The sequence below is a fragment of the Callorhinchus milii genome, unplaced genomic scaffold (assembly GCF_018977255.1).
Source record: "Callorhinchus milii isolate IMCB2004 unplaced genomic scaffold, IMCB_Cmil_1.0 Scaffold24, whole genome shotgun sequence".
Classification (NCBI taxonomy): Eukaryota; Metazoa; Chordata; class Chondrichthyes; order Chimaeriformes; family Callorhinchidae; genus Callorhinchus; species Callorhinchus milii.
Window position 1 is genome coordinate 1089477 of NW_024704765.1, and position 24343 is coordinate 1113819.

General features: G+C 49.0%; 1 protein-coding gene across 1 annotated transcript; it reads left to right on the forward strand.

Moving 5' to 3' along the window:
• The first annotated feature begins 4198 nt into the window (after positions 1-4198).
• trim62.1 (tripartite motif containing 62, tandem duplicate 1) lies at positions 4199-21635 on the forward strand. The gene is made up of 5 exons (XM_007897760.2): positions 4199-4658; positions 15255-15350; positions 15755-16011; positions 17340-17455; positions 21013-21635. The coding sequence occupies exons 1-5, from the start codon at positions 4254-4256 to the stop codon at positions 21561-21563; spliced, it is 1425 nt and encodes a 474-aa protein (XP_007895951.1). The 5' UTR covers positions 4199-4253; the 3' UTR covers positions 21564-21635.
• The last annotated feature ends 2708 nt before the right edge of the window (positions 21636-24343 follow it).

Sequence of the window (24343 nt, forward strand, 5' to 3'; positions counted from 1 at the left end):
GCAGCGCATTCCAGAGCATAACAACTCTCTGGGTAAAAAAAATTTACCCTCTGGTTCGTTTGCCAATTATCTTAAATCTGTGTCCTCTGGTAATCGACCCACCCACCAGGGGAAACAGTTTCTCCGTATTCACTCTTTCAAAACCCCTCCTAATTTTGAACACCTCTCTTAAATCTCCCCTCAACCTTCTCTGCATGCACACAAGACTTGTAGGACACCCTGTCTCGGTAGCATATAGGCAGATCTGCTAACCTCAGTGGTATTATGTGGCCAGTGGTTACTCTGCAGGGAAGAGAGTGAGATTGAGAGCTGTGAGGCCATTTAACAGCAAAGTCCCACAAACAGTCTCGAGCACATCCAACAATGCAGTCTGCAGCTACTGCCATCAGAGCCTTGGGACTTCCTCCCGACGTGAAAGGTGCAAATGTAATTTGTTGTTGTTATCAGGAGAGACTGGACAGGTTGGGCTTTTGTTTATAAAAGAGATGTATAAGAGGCGTTTTAAATTGTAAAAGGGTTCAATAAAGTTAGCATAAATAAGGTGTTCGGAATGGTTGAGGAGTCCGTAACCAGGGGACACAAGTATAAGCTAACAGCAACAATCTGCCTATACTGTTGTTAGAACAACAACAACAAACTTGCATTCACACAGGCGCCCCTCATGCAAGATAGCGTCCCAGAGTGCCTGACAGTGGTAGAGGGGAGGGGAGAGGTGACCATAAGCACAGTCAAGAAGGAAGCTTGTTAAGCACGACTTGAGAATGTGGAAGGAGGGAGCAAGGCGGAGGGATTAAGGGAGAGTTTTCCAGGGTTTGGGGCTGTAGTGGTTGAAAGCGACTAGGGGATCCAACAAAGAATTTAGGAGTAACCTCTTTATTGACATTGTCTGTGGAACTCACTGCCTGGAGTGGTGGTTGATCAGGTAGTACAGATGTATTCAAGAGGGAGCTAGACCTTCACAAGAGGGAGAGGGGAATAGAAGGGTACCGGAGGGAGTGAGGAGTGGTGGGGGAAGTCTTATGTGGAGTATAAATACCAGTTATGGGCTGAGTGGCCTGTTTCCATGCTGTAAAGTCTGTGTAAAACCTACGTAATCTATGTGAGTCCTGTAGCTTAGTGGTTAGAGCACTTGCCTCCCAAGCAAGAAGACCTGGGTTTGATTCCTGTGTGGTTTCACTCCTGGTTTTCCTGCTCAACAATCCACCTCAATAAAAATGAGTGACTCACGAGCTGGATATCCGTGCCACATTTCTGTATGCAAATCAGCCGCCTACAAATGAAAAGTCAGTAATTACTGCAAAGCACTTTGATGAAGTGGCTGCGATGTCAGTTAAAGGAATGTCTTCAAACAAACTAAAACCTGACTACTTCTAATTTATATTTCATACAGCGCCTTATTACGTATTTGAGATGTCTGAAAGCGCTTCACAGAATATACGGTAAAGTGAATTGACTGTATATTTTGTGAGCAAAATGGTAAACACATGCAATTAAATCTTTTGTGTTTTTTTGGAGTGGGGACTAGGGGTGGGGGCTGTGATTGTGGATACAGCCTCGGCTTTCACCTCTTATCTCACTGTGTCCCTGTGTGATGTGTGTTTATATCACTGCGTCCCCTGAGTGGCTATCCCTTGTGTTTATAGACCGTTCTTTTCGACCGCACCTTTGGTCACCTTCCCCCCCCCTCCCCTGGCTCCCCACCCTCCCCCTGGCTCCCCCCCCTGGCTCCCCCCCACCTGGCTCCCGCACCCGGCTCCCCCCCCTCCGGCTCCCCCTGCTCCCCCCCCTCCGGCTCCCCCTGGCTCCCCCCACTCCCCCTGGCTCCCCCCACTCCCCCTGGCTCCCCCCACTCCCCCTGGCTCCCCCCCCACCCCCCCGGCTCCCCCCCCACCCCCCCGGCTCCCCCCCCTCCCCCTGGCTCCCCCCACCCTGGCTTCCCCCTGGCTCCACCCCCTCCACTGGGCTCCTCCCGTCCCCCTGGCTCCTCCCCCTCCCCCTGGGCTCCTCCCCCTCCCCCTGGCTCCAGCCCCTCCCCTGGCTCCTCCCCTGTGCTCCTCCCATCCCTCTGACCCCTCCCCCTCCCTGGCTCCTCCCCCTCCCTTGGGCTCCTCCCATCCCTCTGACTCCTCCCCCTCCCCTGGGCTCCTCCCCCTCCCTCCGGCTCCTCCCCCTCCCTGGCTCCTCCCCCTCCCCTGGGCTCCTCCCCCTCCCCTGGGCTGCTCCCCTCCCCTGGGCTCCTCCCCCTCCCCTGGGCTGCTCCCCCTCCCCTGGGCTCCTCCCCCTCCCCTGGGCTCCTCCCCCTCCTCACCTGGGCTCCTCCCCCTCCTCACCTGGGCTCCTCCCCCTCCCCTGGGCTCCTCCCCCTCCCCTGGGCTCCTCCCCCTCCCCCAGACTGGGTCCCGGGATTCTAAACTGTAAAGTGCTCTGAGACACTGTCCCGCGCAGAGGGCGCTATGTAAACTCAAGTTGTTGTTGTTATATCACTGCGTCTCTGTGTGACTGTGAGTTTATATCACTGTGTAGTGACTGTGTGTTTATGTCATTGTGTGACTGTGTAGTGACTGCGTAGTGACTGTGTGTTTATGTCACTGTGTAGTGACTGTGTCTGTGGCTCTGATGCTAAAGTCGTGACAAGGCTTCAACAACAATGAGCCAAACTGAGCGGAACCACTGTCCGTTGAGAGCAGGGGGTCCCCCCCCTCCCCACCAGACCCCGGGCTGACGGGCAGGAGGGGAGGGGGAATGGCCCCGGGGGTGGAGTGGAGTACGGGGTCCGGGGAGGAGAGGGGGAGAGAGAGCTCTGTACTGCCTCCTCCATCACACCATCCCCTCCCCCCACAAACCATCCCCTTCCCCCACAAACCATCCCCTCCCCCCACAAACCATCCCCTCCCCCCACAAACCATCCCCTCCCCCCACAAACCATCCCCTCCCCCCACAAACCATCCCCTCCCCCCACAAACCATCCCCTCCCCCACAAACCATCCCCTCCCCCCACAAACCATCCCCTCCCCCCACAAACCATCCCCTCCCCCCACAAACCATCCCCTCCCCCACAAACCATCCCCTGCCCCCACAAACCATCCCCTCCCCCCACAAACCATCCCCTCCCCCCACAAACCATCCCCCCCCCACAAACCATCCCCTCCCCCCACAAACCATCCCCTCCCCCACAAACCATCCCCTCCCCCACAAACCATCCCCTCCCCCCACAAACCATCCCCTCCCCCCACAAACCATCCCCTCCCCCCACAAACCATCCCCTCCCCCCACAAACCAGTGATTGGTGCGCGCCGCCGGGAGAGCTTCCCGGAATTAAACTGATCGGGAACAGAGAGAGAGACACCGGGAACAGAGAGGGAAGGAGAGACAGTCAGGGAGTAAAGAGCAGGAACAAGAAGGAAAGAAACGAGGAACAGAGAGAGAGAGAGAGAGAGACTCTGGGAATAAGGGGCGAGGAACGAGGGAGAGAGACATCAGGAACAGAAAGAGAGAGAATAATGGAAGGAACAGAGGAGAGAAACGGGGAACAAGGAAACAACTCAGAGTGAGAGAGGAGGAACAGCTGTGTGAGCTGCACTGGGCTGAGCTACACTGCACTGGGCTGAGCTACACTGCACTGGGCTGAGCTGAGCTGCACTGGGCTGAGCTACACTGCACTGGGCTGAGCTGCACTGCACTGCACTGGGCTGAGCTGCGCTGCACTGGGCTGAGCTACACTGCACTGGGCTGAGCTGCACTGCACTGCACTGGGCTGAGCTGCGCTGTACTGGGCTGAGCTGCACTGGGCTGAGCTGCACTGCACTGGGCTGAGCTACACTGCACTGGGCTGAGCTACACTGGGCTGAGCTGCACTGCACTGGGCTGAGCTGCACTGCACTGGGCTGAGCTGCACTGCACTGCACTGGGCTGAGCTGCGCTGTACTGGGCTGAGCTGCACTGGGCTGAGCTGCACTGCACTGGGCTGAGCTGCACTGCACTGGGCTGAGCTGCACTGGGCTGAGCTGCACTGCACTGGGCTGAGCTGCACTGGGCTGAGCTGCACTGCACTGGGCTGAGCTACACTGGGCTGAGCTGCACTGCACTGGGCTGAGCTGCGCTGGGCTGAGATGCGCTGCACTGGGCTGAGCTGCGCTGGGCTGAGCTGCGCTGCACTGGGCTGAGCTGGGCTGAGCTGCGCTGGGCTGAGCTACGCTGCGCTGCACTGGGCTGAGCTGCGCTGGGCTGAGCTGCTGGCACAGCACAGGTTACCCATGGCTTGCTGCCTGAAGGATGAGCTGCTGTGCTCTATCTGCCTGAGTATGTACCAGGACCCGGTGAGCTTTGGCTGTGAGCACTATTTCTGCCGTAAGTGCATCACTGAGCATTGGAGCCGGCAGGACCACTGTACCCGGGATTGTCCCGAGTGCCGTCGGGCTTACAAGGACCCACTGCTCTCACCCAGCCTCAAGCTGTCCAACATCGTGGAGAGATACAGCGCCTTCCCCCTGGATGCTATCCTGCAGGCACAGCGCACCTCCTACCCCTGCAAGGACCATGACAAAGTCAAGCTGTTCTGCCTGAATGACAAGTGTCTAGTCTGCTTCTTCTGTGACGAACCCGCCTTCCACGAGCAACATCACGTCACCAACATTGAGGAGTCCTTTGAGGAGATTCAGGTAATTTGGGTTTGTTTCATCCGGTAGCGTGGTGGGCAGCAAGCGAGAGGACCTGGGTTTGATACACGGGCACGGTGAAATCTAACACATGTTCCCTTATTCGACACGCCTCTGTTTACTGGCGGTAAGTTGGAACCCAGTTGTTAGTCAATTGGCAGATCACTTTCCACGGATAATAATCCTTCCAAAAATAATAATAATCGTAATTTGGTCACTCATTCCACAACTGTTTGTGGGACACTGTTTGAGGCCCACAGAGTGTGTTGGTGCAACTGATGGAGTCTAAGCACAGCTTATTGATTGTTCTGTCTGGTAAGCTTCCCGCTGCTTGTCCAGCTCGGACAATCCTACCCTTCGGACTTAAGCTTGCTGGGTTGAGTGGGAAGAATCCTTGCTCTCAGCTGAACTGCAGCACCTGCCACAACAGTGAGACAGAGAACCAATGCCGGAGTCTAACCAGCTAAAACCACATAATTTGCCGTTGGTATAACTGACCTACAAGCTTTCCTTTTGCTTGTCCAGTGAGGACCATCCTACCTGTTAAAAGTTGGTCCATTTTTATACAATGACCTTTATTTTGTTGTAGTCCCTAATGGGCTCCCAAGGGTGCTTCTTGGGTAATTGCGGGAAATTGTCGTGACTGAGTATCTTGCAGGTGAATGAAGCAGCTGGTTTGCACACAGCAATGTCCCGCAAACAGCCATGGGGTGAGTAACCAATTTTACCTGGTGGAAGCTAGTTGGCTCGGACATGGAGAAAATCACCCATTTTCCAATAGTACCATGGGTTTTTAACATCCACTGCCTCATCTGAAGGATGGAGCCTCTGATGATGCAGCTTCCCCCTCTCTGCACATTGCAAAGTCCCGATGTGGGGCTCAAACCCACAACTCGGAGATGAGAGGGCGAGTGACGGAGCCCGGCTGACTTCTGTAGTGTTGCGTAGCATCTTTGTAGGTCAAGAATGAGTTGGGGCGCGGGTGGGGTGTGGAGGGGAAGCATCAGATGAAAAAGATGATGAAGAATCTCACTCCTTCCTCAATCTCACCAACAACAACTTGGATTTATATAGCGCTCTCCACGCCTGACGGCATCTCAGAGCGCATTACAGTAACGGATCCCGGGACGGAGCCAGGGGAGGGGGCGGAGCCAGGGGTGGAGCTAAAGGGGAGGGGCCAAGGGGGAGGGGGAGGAGCCAAGGGGAGGGGGGAAGGTGACCAAAGGCACCATCGAAAAGAAAGGTCTTCAGCAGAGACCTGAAAATGGGAAGGGAGGGAGTGAGACGAAGGGAGTGAGGAAGGCAGTTCCAGAGCCTCGGGGCACAGTGGCTGAAGGCATGGCCGCCGAGGGTGGAGAGGAGGACGAGGAGGAGCCCAGACCCGGAGGAACGAAGGCAACGGGTACTGTTTTGAGGAGAGGAGGTCTGAGAGGTCGGGGGGTACAGAGGAGTGCAGGGACTTGAATACAAGGGTGAGGATCTTGATGTGGATCCTCTCTGGGACAGGAGCCAGTGCAGTCTGGCCAGGACTGGGGGGATCGGGGAGCGGAGTTTCTTACGGGTGAGAATGCGGGCGACAGAGTTTTGAATGATCACCAAACGTCTAGGATCCAACGAGTTGGATGTCAGAGATTCCCTGTTGTGTTAAAGCCTATCTCACACTGGCCAGTACCCAGTGGGAAACACTGCCTTGTCACAGGTCTTGTCCTTCAAATCGGACATTAAACCCAAGCAACGTCCGTCCGTCTGCATCATATACAAACACAGAAGTCGCTGGGAACACTCAGCAGGTCAGGCAGCATCTGTAATATTCACATTTAATATTCACCCGAGCAGGCAGACAGAATCTTAGTTCAATGACTCATCGGAAAGGCAGTGATGCAGTGCCTGCCCCCACCCCATGCAGCCCCCCCCCTCCCCCCATGCACTGGAGCATCAGCTCAATAGCAAACTCAGCAGCCAATTGCACGCAGCATTTTTTAAATATAAACCCCTCCCCCTGAAAAAAACATCAGCTAGACTGTGAGCTCAAAATCCCCAATGTGGTGGGGGGGGGGGGGGGTGGTTAAAACCCACCACCTTCTGACTCCGAAGGAGGAGAGAGAGAGAGAAAGCAAGCAGTGGCTGAATCCCGCTAACTGAGACTTGGCTCATTTCTGGCTAAAAAGTAACTTTATTATCATGTAGTGAAAGTGCTGACTGAGGGCTGGGTGTGCAGCGCAGAGCTGTCAGATAGCTGCGCCTCTCACCTCCAGGGATATGGAAATGGCTGATGTAAGCGATATCAATCTGGTTGTTTAGCAGGATTGTGCTTTTTATTTAGCGCCTGTCTGCTGCGCACACACACACACACAAACATCGTCATTCTCAGTAGCGAGAGGCCATTCGGCCAGTCGTGTCTGTGCTTCTCCAACCTGGGCTTCTGCGTCAACCTTTTAAAACTAAATAATCCTTGTGTTTGATATAGAGCCTGACCCTGCCACCAAAGCGCTTCACAGGATTCACTGGGAAGTATAGTGACTGTTTGTTTTGTGGACGAACGCGGCAGCCATTTTGCACACAGCAATGTCTCACAAACAGCCACGGAGTGAGTGACCAGATTTTATCTGGGGCAATGTTCGCCAGGACACCAATGGGGTGGGGGGAGAAACTCCACCTGAACAGGCACATACCTGGGGCCTTGGTTTTAACGTCTCATCCCAAAGGACGGCTCCTCCAACAATGCAGCGCTCACCCAGCACAGCATTGGAGGGTCAGCCTAGACTGCGTGTTTAAAGTACCGATGTGGGGCTTGATCCCATAACCTCTGACTCGGAGGTGGGAGCACTCCTGACTGAGCAGGGCTAATCTCGCCTCCCAGCTCTCTTCCCACATCCTGTAATGTCTTTACAGCTCAGATCATTATCAGTTTCCCTTCCGAATGTTTGAGTTCATGTGGCCTCAACAGCTACTTATAGCAATGCCACAATCCTTTGAGTGAAAAAAGCCCTTTGCACCTTCTAATAATTAAAAGCAGCCAGCGTGGATTTATGAACAGAAGGACCCGTTTGAACAAAATGAACAGATCTTGTGAAGCAGCAACAGAGAAAGCAGACGAGGGGAATGCAGTAGATGTGGGCTTTGTTAAAGTGCCTCCTAAGAGACTCGGGGCGGATGGAGTCTTGTGGAGCCCTGGCGTCCATTGGAGAGGCAGCAGAATGGATTAAAAAGAGTAAGAGTAAACTCAGATTGGTGAGGAGTAGGAAGTGATATACCCCGGGGTGGATAGTAATGATTTGGACTCTGGTCTATGAGGTTTGAGGTCGAAACGTACAGACGACACTGGTGGTGAATAATAAACAGGTTTGGAAAAAAGATGCAGGAAGCTATAAATAGGCTACAGAATGTGCAGCTAGGCCGCAGATAACACTTAATATAGAGAAACACGAAGATTCACTTTGGTGGTCAAGTCGATAAAGAATGTAAATTGAGACCAAGGTTTACGACCACGGGAATAGTGTATAAAATAAAGTTACAAAATACAGAATACTGCAGATGCTGGAATCTGAAACAAAACAGAGAGAGCTGGTAAAACTCAGCAGGCCAGGCAGCATCTATGGAGAAAGGAAAGTGAGTCAATGTTTCGGGTCCACGACCCTTTGTCTGACCAGAAATGGTGACTCACTTTCCTTTCTCCATAGATGCTGCCTGACCTACTGAGTGTTCCCAGCTCTCTCTGTTTTTGTTTTGTAAAGTAAAGTTACATTTATATAAAATCTGGTTAGACCACATGGGGAGTTCTGTACACAGTTCTGATCGTCATATTATAGGAAATGCATTCTATCTTTGGAGAGAGGACAGTATAGATTTACTGGGATATATTACTAAGGATGGATGTACCCAGCTAGCAGGAAAGACTTGGCAGGTCAGATTTTATATCCAGGAGATGAGTCCATAATAAAGGAGCACAAATATTTGACAGTCACTGACAGATCTAAGACGGAGTTTAGGAGGAACATCTTTACCTGAAGGTGGTGAGAATGTATGGTTGAAGCAGGAAGTAATAATTGTTCTGTTTCAATGCCGTAGGTTCTATGTGTATAACCTTTCCCCAAATCATCAGCTAACCATTGTGAGTCTGTTACCCATTCCCCATCTGACATAATTCAGTAACACTCATATAAGTCTGATCTGCATAAATCGTATAATTGTCTAAGTCGTACATCTTCCCAATTTCGTTCAAGAGTTTCTATTCCATGCAAGCTTGACATAACTCATACTTTGCATAAGTCATGTTAAATGTGTGGTCCCAACTGGTCCCAAGTAGTTTGGGATGTTCTCCTGACGTGAAAGGCACTATAAATTGTTGTTATTGATGTTGATATGACTTATGTAAGGTTTACTGTAGGTATTCCCTATTTCCTTTGTCCCTTCAGAATCTTAAAAATCTCTTTCACATCCCCTTCCAATCTCCAATTGGGGCAAGAGCCCAAATTAGCTCAACCACAATTTACCCTCGTATTGTCTCACCTGTAACTGTACTGAAACCCTTTCCGTCTCAGTTACACCATTCTGATGATTGATGTACAGAAGGTGGTGGGCAATCTTTTTGGTCGGCCAAACAAATACATTTTCTTGATTGAATATTTCTTGATTGATGTCCACACCATAAACGTTGCCACCACTGATGTAGAGGCATAAAAAAACAATATTAACTACGTAACAATCACTGTAAAATGAATTGACTGCACATTGTGGGCGAAACAATTCAGCAGCTAATTGCGGACACCAATGTCCCACAAACAGTCGTGGATCGTTTGCCCAAATTATTATTTTTAAAAATATTTTTTGAAGGGATTATCATCACCGGAAAAACGTTCCTCCATTCGACTAACAACTGGGTTCCTACTTACTGCTACATAAACAGGAGTAAGGAAAGTTGCCCAACATTTCGCTCTGCCCAAGAATCGAACCCGGGTCCACTAGCTTGCGAGGCAAATGCTCTAAACGCTGAGCTACAGGACTCCATGATGACAATAATAATAACAATGACAATAAAATGATAATGGTGTCAATAACCATAATAATAATAATAAAGATACTGAGTTGCAGTGAAGCAAACTGGCCGAGTGAGAGGAGAATGAAAGGCCAAAGATTTCTAATGTCCAAGTCTTAAGCGAGATGTCTTGAGTGCAGAACTTGTTTTCTGTAGGAATGTAGGCTCAGGAGCACATCATGAAAGGGTTAAAATAATAATAATCCCTGTATTTGACAGAGCGCCTTATTACGTCGGTGAAACATCTCAAATCGCTTCACAGGTTTTACTCTAAAAGTGGAGTGACTGTATTTTGTGAGTGAAACGTCGCAGTGCCCACAAGCAGCCATGGAGTGAGTGAGTGACCAATTTTTTTGTTGCCAAGTCCTGAACAGTGCACATAGGAATATAAGAAAACAGAACAACAAAATTACATTTATAGAGCGCCTTTCACGTCGGTAGGACATCCGAGGCGCTGGCCATTAAGCAGTTTGAGCCTGTGTGTGTGTGTGCCCGCTCGCCGAATGATTTGGGACGCTGCCCTATGTGAGGGGCACCACATGAGGGGCACTATATAAAAGCAAGTTGTTGTTGTACCCTAGCCAGACAGCCTCAGCTTTAATCTTCTCAAGTGGTGTGTGAGCTCAGACCCATCAGTCAGCCCCTCTCAGCCGCCACTTATTATAATAGATTGATTGAAATCAATGTCTGTGTTTAATAACCGCAAGAACGCCAGTGCTGCATACAACAGGCACGCAACCCTGGCCTCTTCTGGGACCTCAGTGCAGCAAATGGCTGCTGCCTTTTACCCAGAACAACAGTCACTGCACTCAACAGCAATCATTTGTGAAGCATTTTTCAGTTATTTAGCTTGACAGTGTGCTATAAAATTGTTTGTATGTCTGTGTGTGTGTGTTTCTCCCTCCCTTTCTGCTGGGGTGTGTTTGCCGCTCTCTCCCCTCTCTCTAAGTGTTTCTTTCTCTGTCCCTCTCTGCCTCTGTATGTGGTGTCTCTCTCTCTCTGTCTGTTTGTGTTTGCATGTCTCTCTTCCTCTGTGTGGTTGTGTCTCTTTCTGTTTCTCGTTTCTGTGTGTGTTTGTGTGTGTCTGTGTCTCTCTCTGTACATGTGTCTGTCTTTCTGTGTGTGTGAGTCTCTCTCTGTGTTTGTGTACTTCTCTGTGTGTGTGTGTCTCCTCGCCCTGTGTATATTGATCAGAGCTGGTAGCTGGTAATAGTTTGTTTACGAAGGCCAATTCTGCGGCATGAATCTAGCCCGAGGGAAGTTTCAGACCGCACTGTGTTTCCTGCTCTTTCCTATCACTGGGTTTCAATCGTCTGTTTTATTTAGGAAAATATTTACAGATCACAAGGCATGTTTGGATTTGATCTTTTTCTTTGGAAATCCTCACCCTACTGTCTCCCCATCATATTGTGGGCATTTTGCCCATAAATTATACAATCAATTGACTTTACAGTATATTCTGTGAAGCGCTTTGAAATGTCTCGAAGACGTGATAAGGCGCTATATCAAATGCAAGGATTATTATTATTATATCATTCACATCTTTCCTAATTTAAAGGCAGTGCTTGGCCTCGGCCACCCTTCCTGGAAACCCTGTCTCTCTCTGAGTGTGCGTGTGTGTCTCTTTCTCAGTCTCTCTCTCTTTCTGTTTGTGTGTCTCTCGGTTGCTCTCTGGGTCTCTCTCTCTCTGCCTCTTTCTCTCTGTGTAACGAATTCCTTCCTGGTGGTGTCTGTTCTGTACTTGCCCCTCGCCCCCCTGACCCCGTGCCCCCCTGCCCTGCTGTCTCAGGGTATCTGGCCAGTCTGTGTGTTCAGTTCCTGTTATGAGCTGCCCCACTCCTGTTGGGAGTCCAGTGGCTTCCCGGTGGGGGTGGGGAGGTGAAGCTGGTAAAGAGAGGCTTAACCCCAGGCTGAGGCTGAGGCCTGGGTACAGTCTCGGCGTAACAGCCATTTTGCCCCGGGGAATTGTGGCAAAGGCGATAGGAGGAGCGTGGATACAAAGAGGGTGAATTGTCGTTTCTACATCTCAATAATTAATACACAATGGAAATGCTTTAGTGGGTCAGGGAAGATCCTATCACCACTTGGAGCGGCTCCAGCGCTGTGTGCGTATGTGTGTGTGTGTGTGCGCACTGCCTGTGTCTGCAATCCCTGTGTGAGGGAGACACTCACTAGCTGTAGTGATTCCCAGCTCAGGCTTCCTATATTGTGGAGTTCCGGATGAGTGATGTTGTCCAGCGCCCTGTGTAAACAATGAAGGTGAAAAAGCCAACATAGTGTCTGAAATTTCTTATGTCAATTGTCGTGTCACCAGAATTTGTGATCTAAACCTTTCTTTAATTGTCGGCAGGTAGTTGTAACCAAGTTACAAATAAGAATAAGATGTCCCAAAGCCCTTCACAGGATTTACTGTAGTGACTGAATTTTGTGGGCAAATGGGGGTAGCCAGTTTGTGCACAGCAATGTTCCAGAAACAGCCATGTGGTGAATGATAAATTTTATCTAGGGGATTGTTGGCCAGGACACTGGGAGAGAGAAACTCCCATCTCGTTCCCGATAACGCCATGGAATCTTTAACGCCCAACTACCCAAGCACAGACAGGACCTTGCTTTAAAGTCGTATCTGAAAGATAGCAGCTCTGACAATGCAGCACTCTTCTCCCCCCCAAACTCCCACCCAGGACTGTGCTGGAGTGTCAGCCTGGAGTAGGTAGAATGGTCTAGGGACTAAGACCATTAGGAATTCAGGTCCTCAGAATACGCACATCCAGTGGGCGACTCGGTCAGGACTGGAAGCTTAATGTTCAGGAAATCGTTGACAAAATCTGGGGGATTAATAAAAAGAGGATTTTGGTCAATTAATTGTCCGTGTTAGTAAAAACCCTTATTACATCGCCAAACAACTCCAGAGACTAAAGTAATCTATTGCTGCTCAATGAACAACCCATGTTCCATTCAACCGGTAACCTTTGGAAACCTCTAAATCCAGTCTTAATTTGGAAACTGGTTTCTTTTCAAGAGCTCAATGGCATTAGGGCTGAAACCATGAGGATAGGATTGGGCTCAGCTGTGAGATGGAGCTGCGGAGAGGCACAAAGAGAGACTCACTGTCTAGCTCGCTACGTGCTATTATAATACTAATCCTTATATTTGATATAGTGCCTTTAACATTGGATGGCGTTTCAAAGTACTTCACAGGATTCCTGTAAAGTGCAGTGTTATAAAAGTATTTGTACGTGAACATGGCAACAACAACAACAAGATTCCATTTATAGAGGGCCTTTCACGTCGGGAGGACGTCCCAAAGTGCAGGAGTAAATGACCAAATTTATTTGGGGGATTGTCGGCCAGGACACCAGGGGGAGAGAGAAACTTGCTTCTCTTTTCAAGCAGTGTCATTGGATCTTTGACGTCCACATGAACCGGTAGGCAAAGCCTCTGTTAATCTCATCCAAAGGACATCACCTCCGAGAATTCAATGCTTCCCCAGCGCTGCACTGGAGAGTCAGGCTAGATGTATGAGTTTAAGGTCCTGCAGTGAGGCTTGTACCCGCAACTTTCTGCCTCAGAGGCGAGAGCGCTACTGACTGAGCCAGTCTGACCCCTGCTAGGTGGATGGATTGAAGAATTGCTGCTTTGGGGCAAGCAGACAGAAACCAACAGGCTTCAACACATCAGGAGAGGAGGAGAACAACCAAAGGAATTCAGCAATTGGAAGGAGTCGGGTCACGTGTACGTACTGTCAAGCTTTGAATTATTAATAGTTCAGTCTCCCCCTGGAACGCAAGCACTTAACCAGTAGAATTGGAGCCTCAAAGGCGTTTGCTTGTGTTTGATATGAAGCAAACGGCTTTTGTGGCTTTGAGCAGGAAGTTGTAATTCTTTCTCTCACCCCAATCTTTGAAAATAATAGAACCATGTTCTGTGCTGTTTACTGTGTATATCCCTTCAAGTCCCTTCACTCCCTGGCACCTCACTACCTCTCCAAACTCCTCACTCCCCAATCCACCACCAAGCGTCTGCGCTCGACTGTCACCAGCTTCTGCTTGTCCCTCGCACACTCCGCCCCCATTGGGGGTCTCGCTTTCAGCCACTACTTCCAGTAACTCTGGAACATTCTCCCTCAATCTCTCTGCCTTGCTCCCTCTCTCCCCCTTTTTCAAGTCGCGCCTGAATACCTTCAGTGCTTTAACCTCCCTCCACCCCCAGCTCGGAATCAGACTTCACCACTGTTGAGCGTTCTGAGATGCTATATAAGTGCAAGTTGCTTTTGTTGTGTTACTGTGTACTGCACAGCTGGTTAACACATCACCCAAAAGTGCGATGGGTTTGGTGGTGAATACCTTTCTCTTCCCCCCCACCCCCTCCCTGTCCTATCCATGACTTTGCAGGAATGGTTTGGCCCAAAGTTACTCTCTTTGTTGCTCACGCCTCTCAGCCGCTGTGGCTAAGTACCGACCAAGTTTAGTTGAGTTGAGCTTGACTGAGTCCAGCCTCCTATTTGTCCTTCGTCCCTCTGTTCCACCATCGGTGGCCGTGCTTTCAGCCACTAATGCCCCGAAACTCTGGAACTCTCTCCCTCAATCCCTCCGCCTATTCCCCTCCCTTCAAATCCCACCTGAAGACCTTCCTTTTTGATCGTGCTTACGGTCACCTCCTCCCTCCCTCTCTCCCCGGCTCGTTGTCAGACTCTGCCCCTTGTTGTAGTTTAGTGTTGCGGAGGGGCTGAAAGGTCTTGAATGTGAGCAGCGAATGATGCTAGTGACCAACAAAGATGGCGGTCATATCATTGTATCAAAGTTGGGGGGTGGGGCTCATGGGGGAGTGATGGGGTTCATCCCAAACCTCTTAAGTAAAGACTTGTTTTGAGTACATGACAATTAGCATGTCCCATAGTGAACGTTTTGCCCTGGAATTCCCGGTATCCTGTCCCAGTTCTCTCTCTGTTTGTCTCTCGACAGAGGCACAGCACAAATTGCTGAAAGCCAATTCATCCCAGAACTTTAATCTGACAATGGGTCGGTTTGTGTGTTTGCTCTGACACTGGCGATCAACCTCGCTGTGGTCCTGTGCAGATCAGTCGTGTGGGGGTGGGGGGATGGTGTTCTGGGGTATCTTTCAGGAAACATTGTCGCTCAGTGTTACTGATCTTTAAACTTTAAAAGAAGGTTCTGAATTCCAAGAATCAGTCTGTTTTTGGCAGGTTTGTCACTCGCTCTCTTTCACCCCTCTCTTTTTCTGTTTTTCTCTCTCTCTCTCATTCTGTTTTTCTCTCTCTCTCTCGTTCTGTTTCTCCCTGTCTCTGTCTCTTTCTGTCTGTCACCCTCTCTCTTCTTAGGCACCTTTCCAGCACCTAGGGACGTCCTCCTTGGGACATGAAAGGTGCTATACAAATGTAAGTAGTTGTTGTTGTTTGAAATCCCACTGCTATTTGGAGGATCGTAGACACAGTTTAGTAATGCTATCTGTCAGTGATGCAGTGATGTTGTCCCCCCTACACACCCCCCACTGACATGACCTCAGATAATGTGAAGTCAATGACTGTGTTTGCACGTGTCTTGCAGAGGGAGCTAAAAGAGCAGTTTGAAGGGCTGCAGGAGAGTGAGTGCGGACACAAGGAGGCACTGCACCTGCTGAGACGCCAGCTGTCAGAGACTAAGGTGCAGTACAATTAGAGCTCCACATTCTCTGGGGTGTTTCTGTTGGCTGTGGTGTCTGCTTGTTATGCTGTACTGCTATCCTGTGAATTCCCTCCACATAACAGCCCGACGACGGCTTTGGGACCAGAAGATTCAGTTCCAAAGCCTAGTGGAGGCTCCTCGTTCACCCTTTGGTTGGTTTATGGTGAGCGGAGTTGGATGTTGTGTTGAGTTGGATCAGGTTGGATGTTGGGGGTTGGGGTTAGATTTGGGTGTTGGGTTGCGGCGATCGATACAGTCTCCATGAACTGGTAGCTCCCCTTTAATGCAAGGCAGTGCTGATGGTTGAGCAGCCTGGCTTGCCTATAGACCAGGATTGTCCAATACAGGATTGAGGTTAATCCCTTGCCCTCTGGTCTCCCTAGTCCTCCGCCAAGAGCCTGCGGGCTACCATAGCTGAGGCCTTTGAACGTCTGCACCGCTTCCTGAAGGAGAAGCAGAAGAGCATGCTGGAGGAGCTTGAGGCTGACACCGCCCGCACACTCAACGACATTGAGCAGAAGATCCAGCGTTACAGCCAGCAGCTGCGGCAGGTCCAGGAAGGCACGCAGATCCTGCAGGAGAAACTGAAGGAGACGGACAAGCTCCTCTTCCTGGAGGGAATCAACACCACTATCGAGAGGTAGCGACCAAACTCCCAATCCAGTCACTGATCCTTCTTTTTCTCTCTCTCTCTCTTGCTCACTTTCTTTCACACTTTCTCACCCTCTTTCTCACAAGACCCATCTCAAGACCTTCCTGTTCGACCGTGCCTTTGATCACCCTCCTACCCCTATCCTCCCCGCCCTCCACCCTTCCTGATCCCAACCACCAGCTCGGGTGAGGATCCCTGACTGTCCAGGGCCTTGGGACGTCCTCCTGACGTGGAAGACGCTGCATAAATGTAATTTGTTGTTGTTGTTTCTCTCTTACACTCATGATCTCTCCAGCACCCTTCCGCTCGCTCTTGTGCTATCTCATGCCCTCTGTCTCTCTCTCGCACACATGCTCTTGCTCTCTTGCAATCTTTTATTTTCTCCCCACCCCCTCTCTCTCTCTCTCTCTCTCATCCACTCGCTTTCTCTCTTTCCCATATTTATTTCTTTGGAAAGACTTCTGTTTACATCTCTCACTCCATAGTACCCAAGACCAGGAATAGAATTGTTTTGATCCTATTTATTCCACGAATAACCACAATTAGGGGCCACAGGGCAGAGAAAAACGGTCAAAACTAGGAGGGTGTTTGTTTGGGTAAACAGAGAGAAACTATCCCATTATAATAATAATAATAATCCTTGCATTTTATATAGCACTTTTAACGTCTTCTAGACGTCCCAAAGCGCTTCACAGAATATACTGTAAAGTGAATTGACTGTATATTTGTGGGCGAACGCGGCAGCCAATTGCGCACAGCAATGTCCCACAAACAGTCGTAGATTGAAAATGACCAATTTATTATTGTTTTTGGTTTTGGAGGGATTATTATTAGGCTCTGTGTGGAGTAAGGAAACTTGCCCAAGGTTTCGCCCTCTGCCTGGAATTGAACTCAGGTCTCTCGCTTGCAAAGCGAGTGCTCTAACCGCTGAGCTACAGGGCTCCACAAATATGTCTCGATGCCCTTCACAGAATATAATGTAAAGTGAATTAACTGTATATTTTGTGAATCCAATTTCCGGCGTGGGGCTTGAACCCACAACCTTGCGGGCCAACAAAATAACAGAAATAACCCAGAATTATGCCATCAATCAAGAAATATTCAATCAAGAAACTTCTATTTTATTGGCCAAACTTTTTGGTTTGATTCACGGCATAAATCAATCTACCCTAAACTTTTCGGTTGGCCAACAAAATAATAAATGCTTTATATTAATCAAGAAATATTCAATTAAGAAACATTTGATTTGCTGACCAGACAAAGAGGTTGGCCAGCACTGTTCGTTAATCTCTTCCCCGCTTTGATTTCCTCATCAGGTTAAAGGGGAAACTCCATGAAACTAACCTGACTTATGAGGATTTCCCAACCTCCAAGTACATGGGTCCACTGCAGTACACAATCTGGAAATCCTTGTTCCAGGATATACAGCCAGGTGAGTCCTCAATAACCAACAACCCAGGAAGTGGGGGCTGGGCAGCCGACTGCCACACTGCCCTCAGTGCCAACGCACCTTATCTTAATGCACATGTGGAGGGTCTTCATATACAATGATAATAATAATAATTCTTGCATTTGATATTGTGACTTATTCTCGACGTCTCAAAACGCTTCACAGAATATACCGTAAAGCGAATTGACTATATTTTGTGGGTGAAACATGGCAGTCAATTGCGCACAGCAGCGTTCCACAAACAGTCAAGGATTGAGTGACCAAATGATTTTCGCAAAAAATTTTTTTGGGAAGAGATAACAACAACAACTGGATTTATATAGTGCCCTCCACGCCAGACGGCGTCTCAGAGCACTTTACAGTAACGGATCCCAGGACCGAGCCAGATTATTTCAATTTGGGAAAGCAATTTCCCAAATTGATTAAGCAACAAATGGGTGAAAATTGCAGTTTTTTTTAAAAAGCATTCCTTGTATTAATTAATATTCAGTATATACCAGTAGACGTCAAACCTGCTCCAGGCAAGTGAAATCACCCTCTTCTAGCTCATTTAGCTGCCATGTTTTTTTGAAAAATGTTAGTTTTGTTGCTGTGGCAAATCCTATTTTTTTTGTTCAATATTTGTTTTCTGAGCTTGTTCAGCGCAGAGGGTGAGGGGGGTCAAATTCCTTACTCCCAGAAATAATTTACAAGCAATTATTAGGCTTTGGATGGTATAAAGGCTCCATTGGCTCCCTATCACAGAACGGATCAATTTCAAGATCCTCACACTCATCTATAAATCACTTCACACCTTGGCATCTACCTGCTTCTCCGACCTGCTTATTCCCCAACCCACTACCTGCCGCCTCCGCTTGGCTGGCTCCGGTCTCCTGATTGCCCCTCATATATCTCCTCTCCACCATCAGTTACCGTACCCTAAACAATGGAACCCCTCCCTCAATCCCTCTGCCTTGCCTCCTCCTTACTCGTCTTCAGATCACACCTGAAGAGCTTCCTCTTTGACCAGTCCTACAGTTACTTCCTCTTTCTGCCTGGCTCGGCATCGAGCTCTGACATTGTTAAGCACTCAGACACGCTATCCTGGGTGAAGAGTATTATATAAATACAAGTTGTTCTTGTTGCTGTTGTTGATATCCCAATAAAATTGGTCACTCATTCAATGCTGTTTAGGAGGCATTGCTGTGGGCAAATTGGTTCCTGCGTTTACCCACAGAAACAGTCACATTATATCCTGTGAAGGGCTTTGGCACGTCCACCTGACATGAAAGGAGCTATACCAAATGTAACTCACATTATTTATTGAAGGCAGTCAAAGAGGGAGGAAATTACGATGGGTTTGAAGAGAAGCAGAGAAGATTCAGGTGAGGGGAGAGAGTTCCAGAGAGCGGGGACGCCCGCAGAAGGTGATGGTTTGGGCACTGGTGGTGGGACTGAGGAGTGGGGGGGAGTGAGGAAGATGCAGTAGACAATAGTCAGAAGAGGAGAAGGCAGGGGAATTGGATTGTAGAAGTCCCTATTCTCTTAAGAGTTGGAGCTGGGAAAGCCAGTGAGCAGAGTGTTAGAGAAACCTCATCTCAAGCTGTCGACAGCGTGGATATCAGATATCACTTCAATTCCCATCATTGTATATTTTGATACTAAACACCAGTTCAACAGCTGCCAAGGGACTGGGGTGCACAGTCGGAGAGACCCTCTCCTATCATCTCCAGGGCTGGAGTCAGTTTCAGCCCAGAGTAATGGCGTTCTCTGTTGGTTTTACCTCTCCCTCTGGCCTCGTTTCTTTTTGTGTGTGTCTAAACGATTGAAATTCACAGCAGCACTAAATCTCGTGAAATGGGTTTAATTTGGGAGATTTATTGCTGCAATGTACTGTATCTGCAATTTTTCTCATCCATGCCTCCCATCAATATTAAAGCTGCTTCTCCGGCTTTCCAGGCTATAATCCAGCCACAGGCAAAGCTCACAGCGCTCTGAAGAAAAAAACAACAGCAGCAACAAAATTACATATGTTTAGCGCCTTTCACGTCGGGAGGACATCCCAAGTTGTGGAGTCCTGTAGCTCAGTGGTTAGAGCACTCGCTTTGCAAGCGAGAGACCTGAGTTCAATTCCAGGCAGAGGGCAAAACCTTGGGCAAGTTTCCTTTCTCCACACAGAGCCTAATAATAATCCCTCCAAAACCCAAAACAATAATAAATTGGTAATTTTCAATCTACGACTGTTTGTGGGACATTGCTGTGCGCAATTGGCTGCCGCGTTCGCCCACAAATATACAGTCAATTCACTTTACAGTGTGTTCTGTGAAGCGCTTTGGGACGTCCACGCGACGTGAAAAGCGCTATATCAAATGCAAGGATTATTATTATTATTATTATGGCGCTGAAATGAGACAGAGCGAAACAGAGACAGATACAGACAGAGAGAGACATGATCTTCAATAATAATAAAAATATTAATAATCATTGCAATTGTTATAGGGCCTTATCATGTCATTCAGACATCTTAAAGCGTTTCACTGTAAAGTGGATTGACTGTATATTTTGTGGAAGAAGTGCGGTAGGCAATTGTGCACAGCAATGTCCCACATACAGTCGTGGATTCAATGACTAAATTATTTATTTGGGGGAGATTATAGCAATCCACCAATTGACCAACAACCGGCTTCCTACTTACTGCTAGGTAAACAGAGGCGTATGGAGTAAGAAAACTAAGGTTGTCTAAGGTTTCTCCCCACCCTGGGAACATACACCTTGAGAACAGGCAGACAAGACTTTTGTTGAAACCTTCGACAAAGCAGTGCACTTTGAGATGTCTAGAAAGTGTGAAAAGCACTATATCAAATGCAATGATTATTATTATTATTATGCTGTAATGGGAAGATGAAAGTGTGGAGGTTGGGAAGGATGAGATCAAAGGGTCAAAGGGTCTTAATGCAAATTTCTCTTGTGATCCGGTGGTTGTGTTGGAGCTCCCACCACCTGGTGTTAGATATATTGTCACAGGTTGGAGTTGTTTGCAGCACCACCTGGAGGTGAGATGTAGAATTGCATTGTCCAGCTGCACCTCAAGAGGCTCACAAGGAGATCCTGGTACTTGTTCTCCGTCCAGAAATAATAATAATAGTCCTTACATTTGATACAGCACCTCATCATGTCTTCGAGATGTCTCAAAGCGCTTCACAGGATACACTGTAAAGTGAATTGACTGTATGTTTTGTGGGCGAAACGTGGCAGCCAATTGCGCACAGCAGCGTCCCCACAAATAGTCGTGGATTGAAGTGACCAATTATTTTAGGGGGTGGGGGGGGCGGGAATCATTACCCCCAGAAAGCGATCCACCAAAATGGTGTATAGTGACTGTACTAAATACTCTTTGCAGCAAATTCTGTGAAGCGCTCTGATACGTTTGGAAGCAATTATTGCTCTCGGGAAGCAATTCACCAATCGACCAACCGGGTTGAAGTTCAACACGCTGATTATTATTATTGATGATAATGGTGTGAGTCCAAGCCGCTGATTGCTGTGTGTTCTCCCCTCAGTGCCGGCCTCCCTCACTCTGGACCCCATCACGGCTCACCAGCGCCTCATCCTGTCCGACGACTGCACCATCGTGGCTTACGGCAACCTGCACCCACAGCCTCTGCAGGACTCGCCCAGGCGCTTCGATGTGGAGGTATCGGTGCTGGGCTCTGTGGGCTTCGATGGGGGAGTTCATTACTGGGAGGTGATGGTGTCCGAGAAGACCCAGTGGATGATTGGGGTGGCCCAGGAGTCTGTCAGCAGGAAGGGGAGCATTCAGATCCAACCGTCCAGGGGATTCTTTTGCATAGTGATGCATGATGGGAACCAGTACAGTGCCTGTACCGAGCCCTGGACACGGCTCAATGTCAAGTCCAAGCTGGAGAAGGTGGGCGTGTACTATGACTACGAGAAGGGTCTCCTCATCTTCTACAACGCCGACGACATGTCCTGGCTTTACACCTTCCGGGAGAAATTCTCCGGGAGATTCTTCCCGTATTTCAGTCCCGGCCAGAGCCACGCCAACGGCAAGAACGTCCAGCCCCTGCGCATCAACACCGTCCGTATCTGAACGGCTGGTGTTCCCACTGCAAACTGTTCCCCATGTGGGAGAGAAGCTCAGCTCATCCATTTGATTTGTGTGTGTGCGCGCGCGTGTCCGCGTGTGTGTCCCCGCGTGCTTGTGTGCGCACGCGTCTGTGTGTTTGTGCGCGCGCGCGTGTGTGTGTGTGCGTCCTTTTTTTTCACTGGATTACAAACACGTACCCTTTCTCCGCGCGCGTGCATGTATGTGTGTGTGTGTGTGTGGTGGGGGGGCGCGGGGAGGATGGGTGGGCAGTGTTCCCTAACTCGCCTGACCTTTGCGCAGGTAGATCAGTTACTTCTCCACGACACCCGCTCGACGATATACAAGATTCGGGAATGCTGAAGCAGTGACGGACTTTTTTTTTTTTTAGCTAATTTTGGGGGAGGATTTGTTGGCCCTTTTTCCGGTAATTGGTAAAAGTGGAAATCACAGTTAATGCAACAAATCGGCAGATATTACAAGTTCACATTCCCACCGCGCCCCACCCCCTCTGAAAACCTTCCTCTTTCCAGGAGCTGATGGCTGGAGAGGTAACCGTCTCTGTCAGCATGTGTCAGCTATGGACCAGCAGATTAGGGGATTATCCCCCTCTCGCCCCCCCCCCCCCCCCCTCCCGTTTGAGCTAACAGTTCTGGGTTTGTGGGTGACTGGGGGAGTGGGTTTGTCGGCTTCATACTTCAGGTGAAACATTAAACCGGGGTCCAGTCACCAACGTTTAATAGTTGACGGGACTGGAAGAGCGAAGGGAGTTCATTCCAGTGCCCTGGTAAACTGTGGCCCAGATTAATTGTTCACTCTCTTCACGTGGTTGTTTGCGGGTCCTCGTTGTGTGCAACATTCCTTGGCACTTTATAGAACTTTGCTGATTCAGAATCGATTTGCGTTTCTTTCATATTTGCCAGTTGTTGGTGTCAGGAAACTTCACAGAAACTCTGAGCAAAGAGAGACATCCCTCTTGGGTTACAGATGGGTGGGACTTTACCCGATCTGCCTCTGCTTGGCACACCAAGCACCGTTTGTGGTTTATTTTGCCCTCTGTGATTTCTGCCTGTGCTTTGGGCGGACATTAAAAGATCCCGCCACTGGAAAAAAGAGATGGGGAGTTTCTCCTAGTGTCCCATCCCGGCCAACAATCAGTCCCCCAGATTAATTGGCCGTTTCACTTTATGGCTGTGTGTGTGTGTGTGCGGGATGTTGCCTTGTGCATATCAGCTGCTGCGTTTGCCAGCAAATAAATACACAGTGGCTGCACTTGACAGCGAATACCAGTGAAACATGCGAGGATGGATCGATGTTAAAGCTGCTTTATCGAATTCAATTCTTGTTCTTTTTCGCATGTGTTGGGGCTTCTGGAGAACAAAATTGATGGGGAAACTGACTCAAAGAGATGTGACTGGGTGGTCACATAGTCTAGGGTTTGTTTTTTGCTGCTGTTTTCACTTTCTTTTCCTTTATATGTGTGTGTTTGTGCGCGTGTTTTTTGCTGGTTCGAGCCTTTGAGGGTCTGCACCGGGCACTTGCACTGCCAGTCCACCCCCTAGTGGGTGCAGCAAGCAAATCGACCCTAACCTTGTTGGGGGAGGGATGGCGGGCGGGCCGGAGGGCGGTGGGTGGGGGCTAGGGGGGATTAAAATCACACCTAGTCTTAAACCTGTTGCTGATCCACTTTTGTCAGATTTAAGGCCACGCAGCAATCTTCAATCCAAAAAGCAAACAAATTCCAAATCACTGGATTGAAGAATTTTTCCCATTTCTGCACCATCTTGAATTCCAAGACAAATGATGGAATTTCTGGCCTGTGTGTATTTTTTTGTTACCGAGGATTTGGAGCCTTGTCTTGGGATAAGCCCACTCCACTCCTCTCCCCTTCAGCTCCCTTCTGACAGGGACAGTTTCAGCCCGGTTGTGGGACGAGTGATTGTGGGGACGTCAAACTAAACAGGCAATCTTGCTGGGAGAGGCCCCGGGGAGGGGGGGAGGAACATGTTAATCTATCACTATCTCCTGAAATTGGGTCTGAGGCTCATTGCTGAGAGTCTGGTGAGAACTAGCTGTATCCTAGACCTCCCCTGTCTCCCATCATCACAGTGCTCTGTGCTAACACTGGGCACCAGCCATGCAGAATAGCTGCTGTTTCCTGGCACTAACATCCCTTTTGATCAGAAGTCAGTAACAAACAAAATCAAACCTGAATCCACTCAGTGGTTCACTTTGGTTGCTGCTGTTGTCTTTAAAATGCATGCTGTAAAATCGTCAATTGTTCTTCCAAAGTTTTGTAAAATAATGGCTTGATGTGCGTACAGCAGCCTGGGGCTACTGAGTGACCACTTCACACATATTTAATGTTTCTTACTCCAGCCAGGCTTTGGGGAGTATTTATTTTAGAGAGGGCGGGATTATTATAATTATTACTGTTGTTATTTTGACTTGCTACTAGCTGGGGGAAATGGAGCCAAAGTCAAGCTGGGGTTGGTGTCTTTGCTCGGTATCTCGTGGAGTCCTGTAGCGCAGTGGTTAGAGCACTCGCTTTGCAAGTGAGAGACCTGAGTTCAATTCCAGGCAGAGGGTGAAACCTTGGGCAAGTTTCCTTACTCCACACAGAGCCTAATAATAATCCCTCCAACACCAAAACAATCATAAATTCGTCATTTTCTATCCACGACTGTTTGTGGGACATTGCTGTGCGCAATTGGCTGCCGCGTTCGCCCACAAATATACAGTCAATTCACTTTACAGTGTGTTCTGTGAAGCGTTTTGGGATGTCC

Bases quoted from the DNA above. Each gene is read 5' to 3' on its own strand.
- trim62.1 (XM_007897760.2), top strand. From the start codon at position 4,254: ATGGCTTGCTGCCTGAAGGATGAGCTGCTGTGCTCTATCTGCCTGAGT. The intron at 4,659-15,254 runs GTAATTTGGGTT...CGTGTCTTGCAG, and splicing joins AGTCCTTTGAGGAGATTCAG to AGGGAGCTAAAAGAGCAGTT. The intron at 16,012-17,339 runs GTAGCGACCAAA...TTTCCTCATCAG, and splicing joins ATCAACACCACTATCGAGAG to GTTAAAGGGGAAACTCCATG.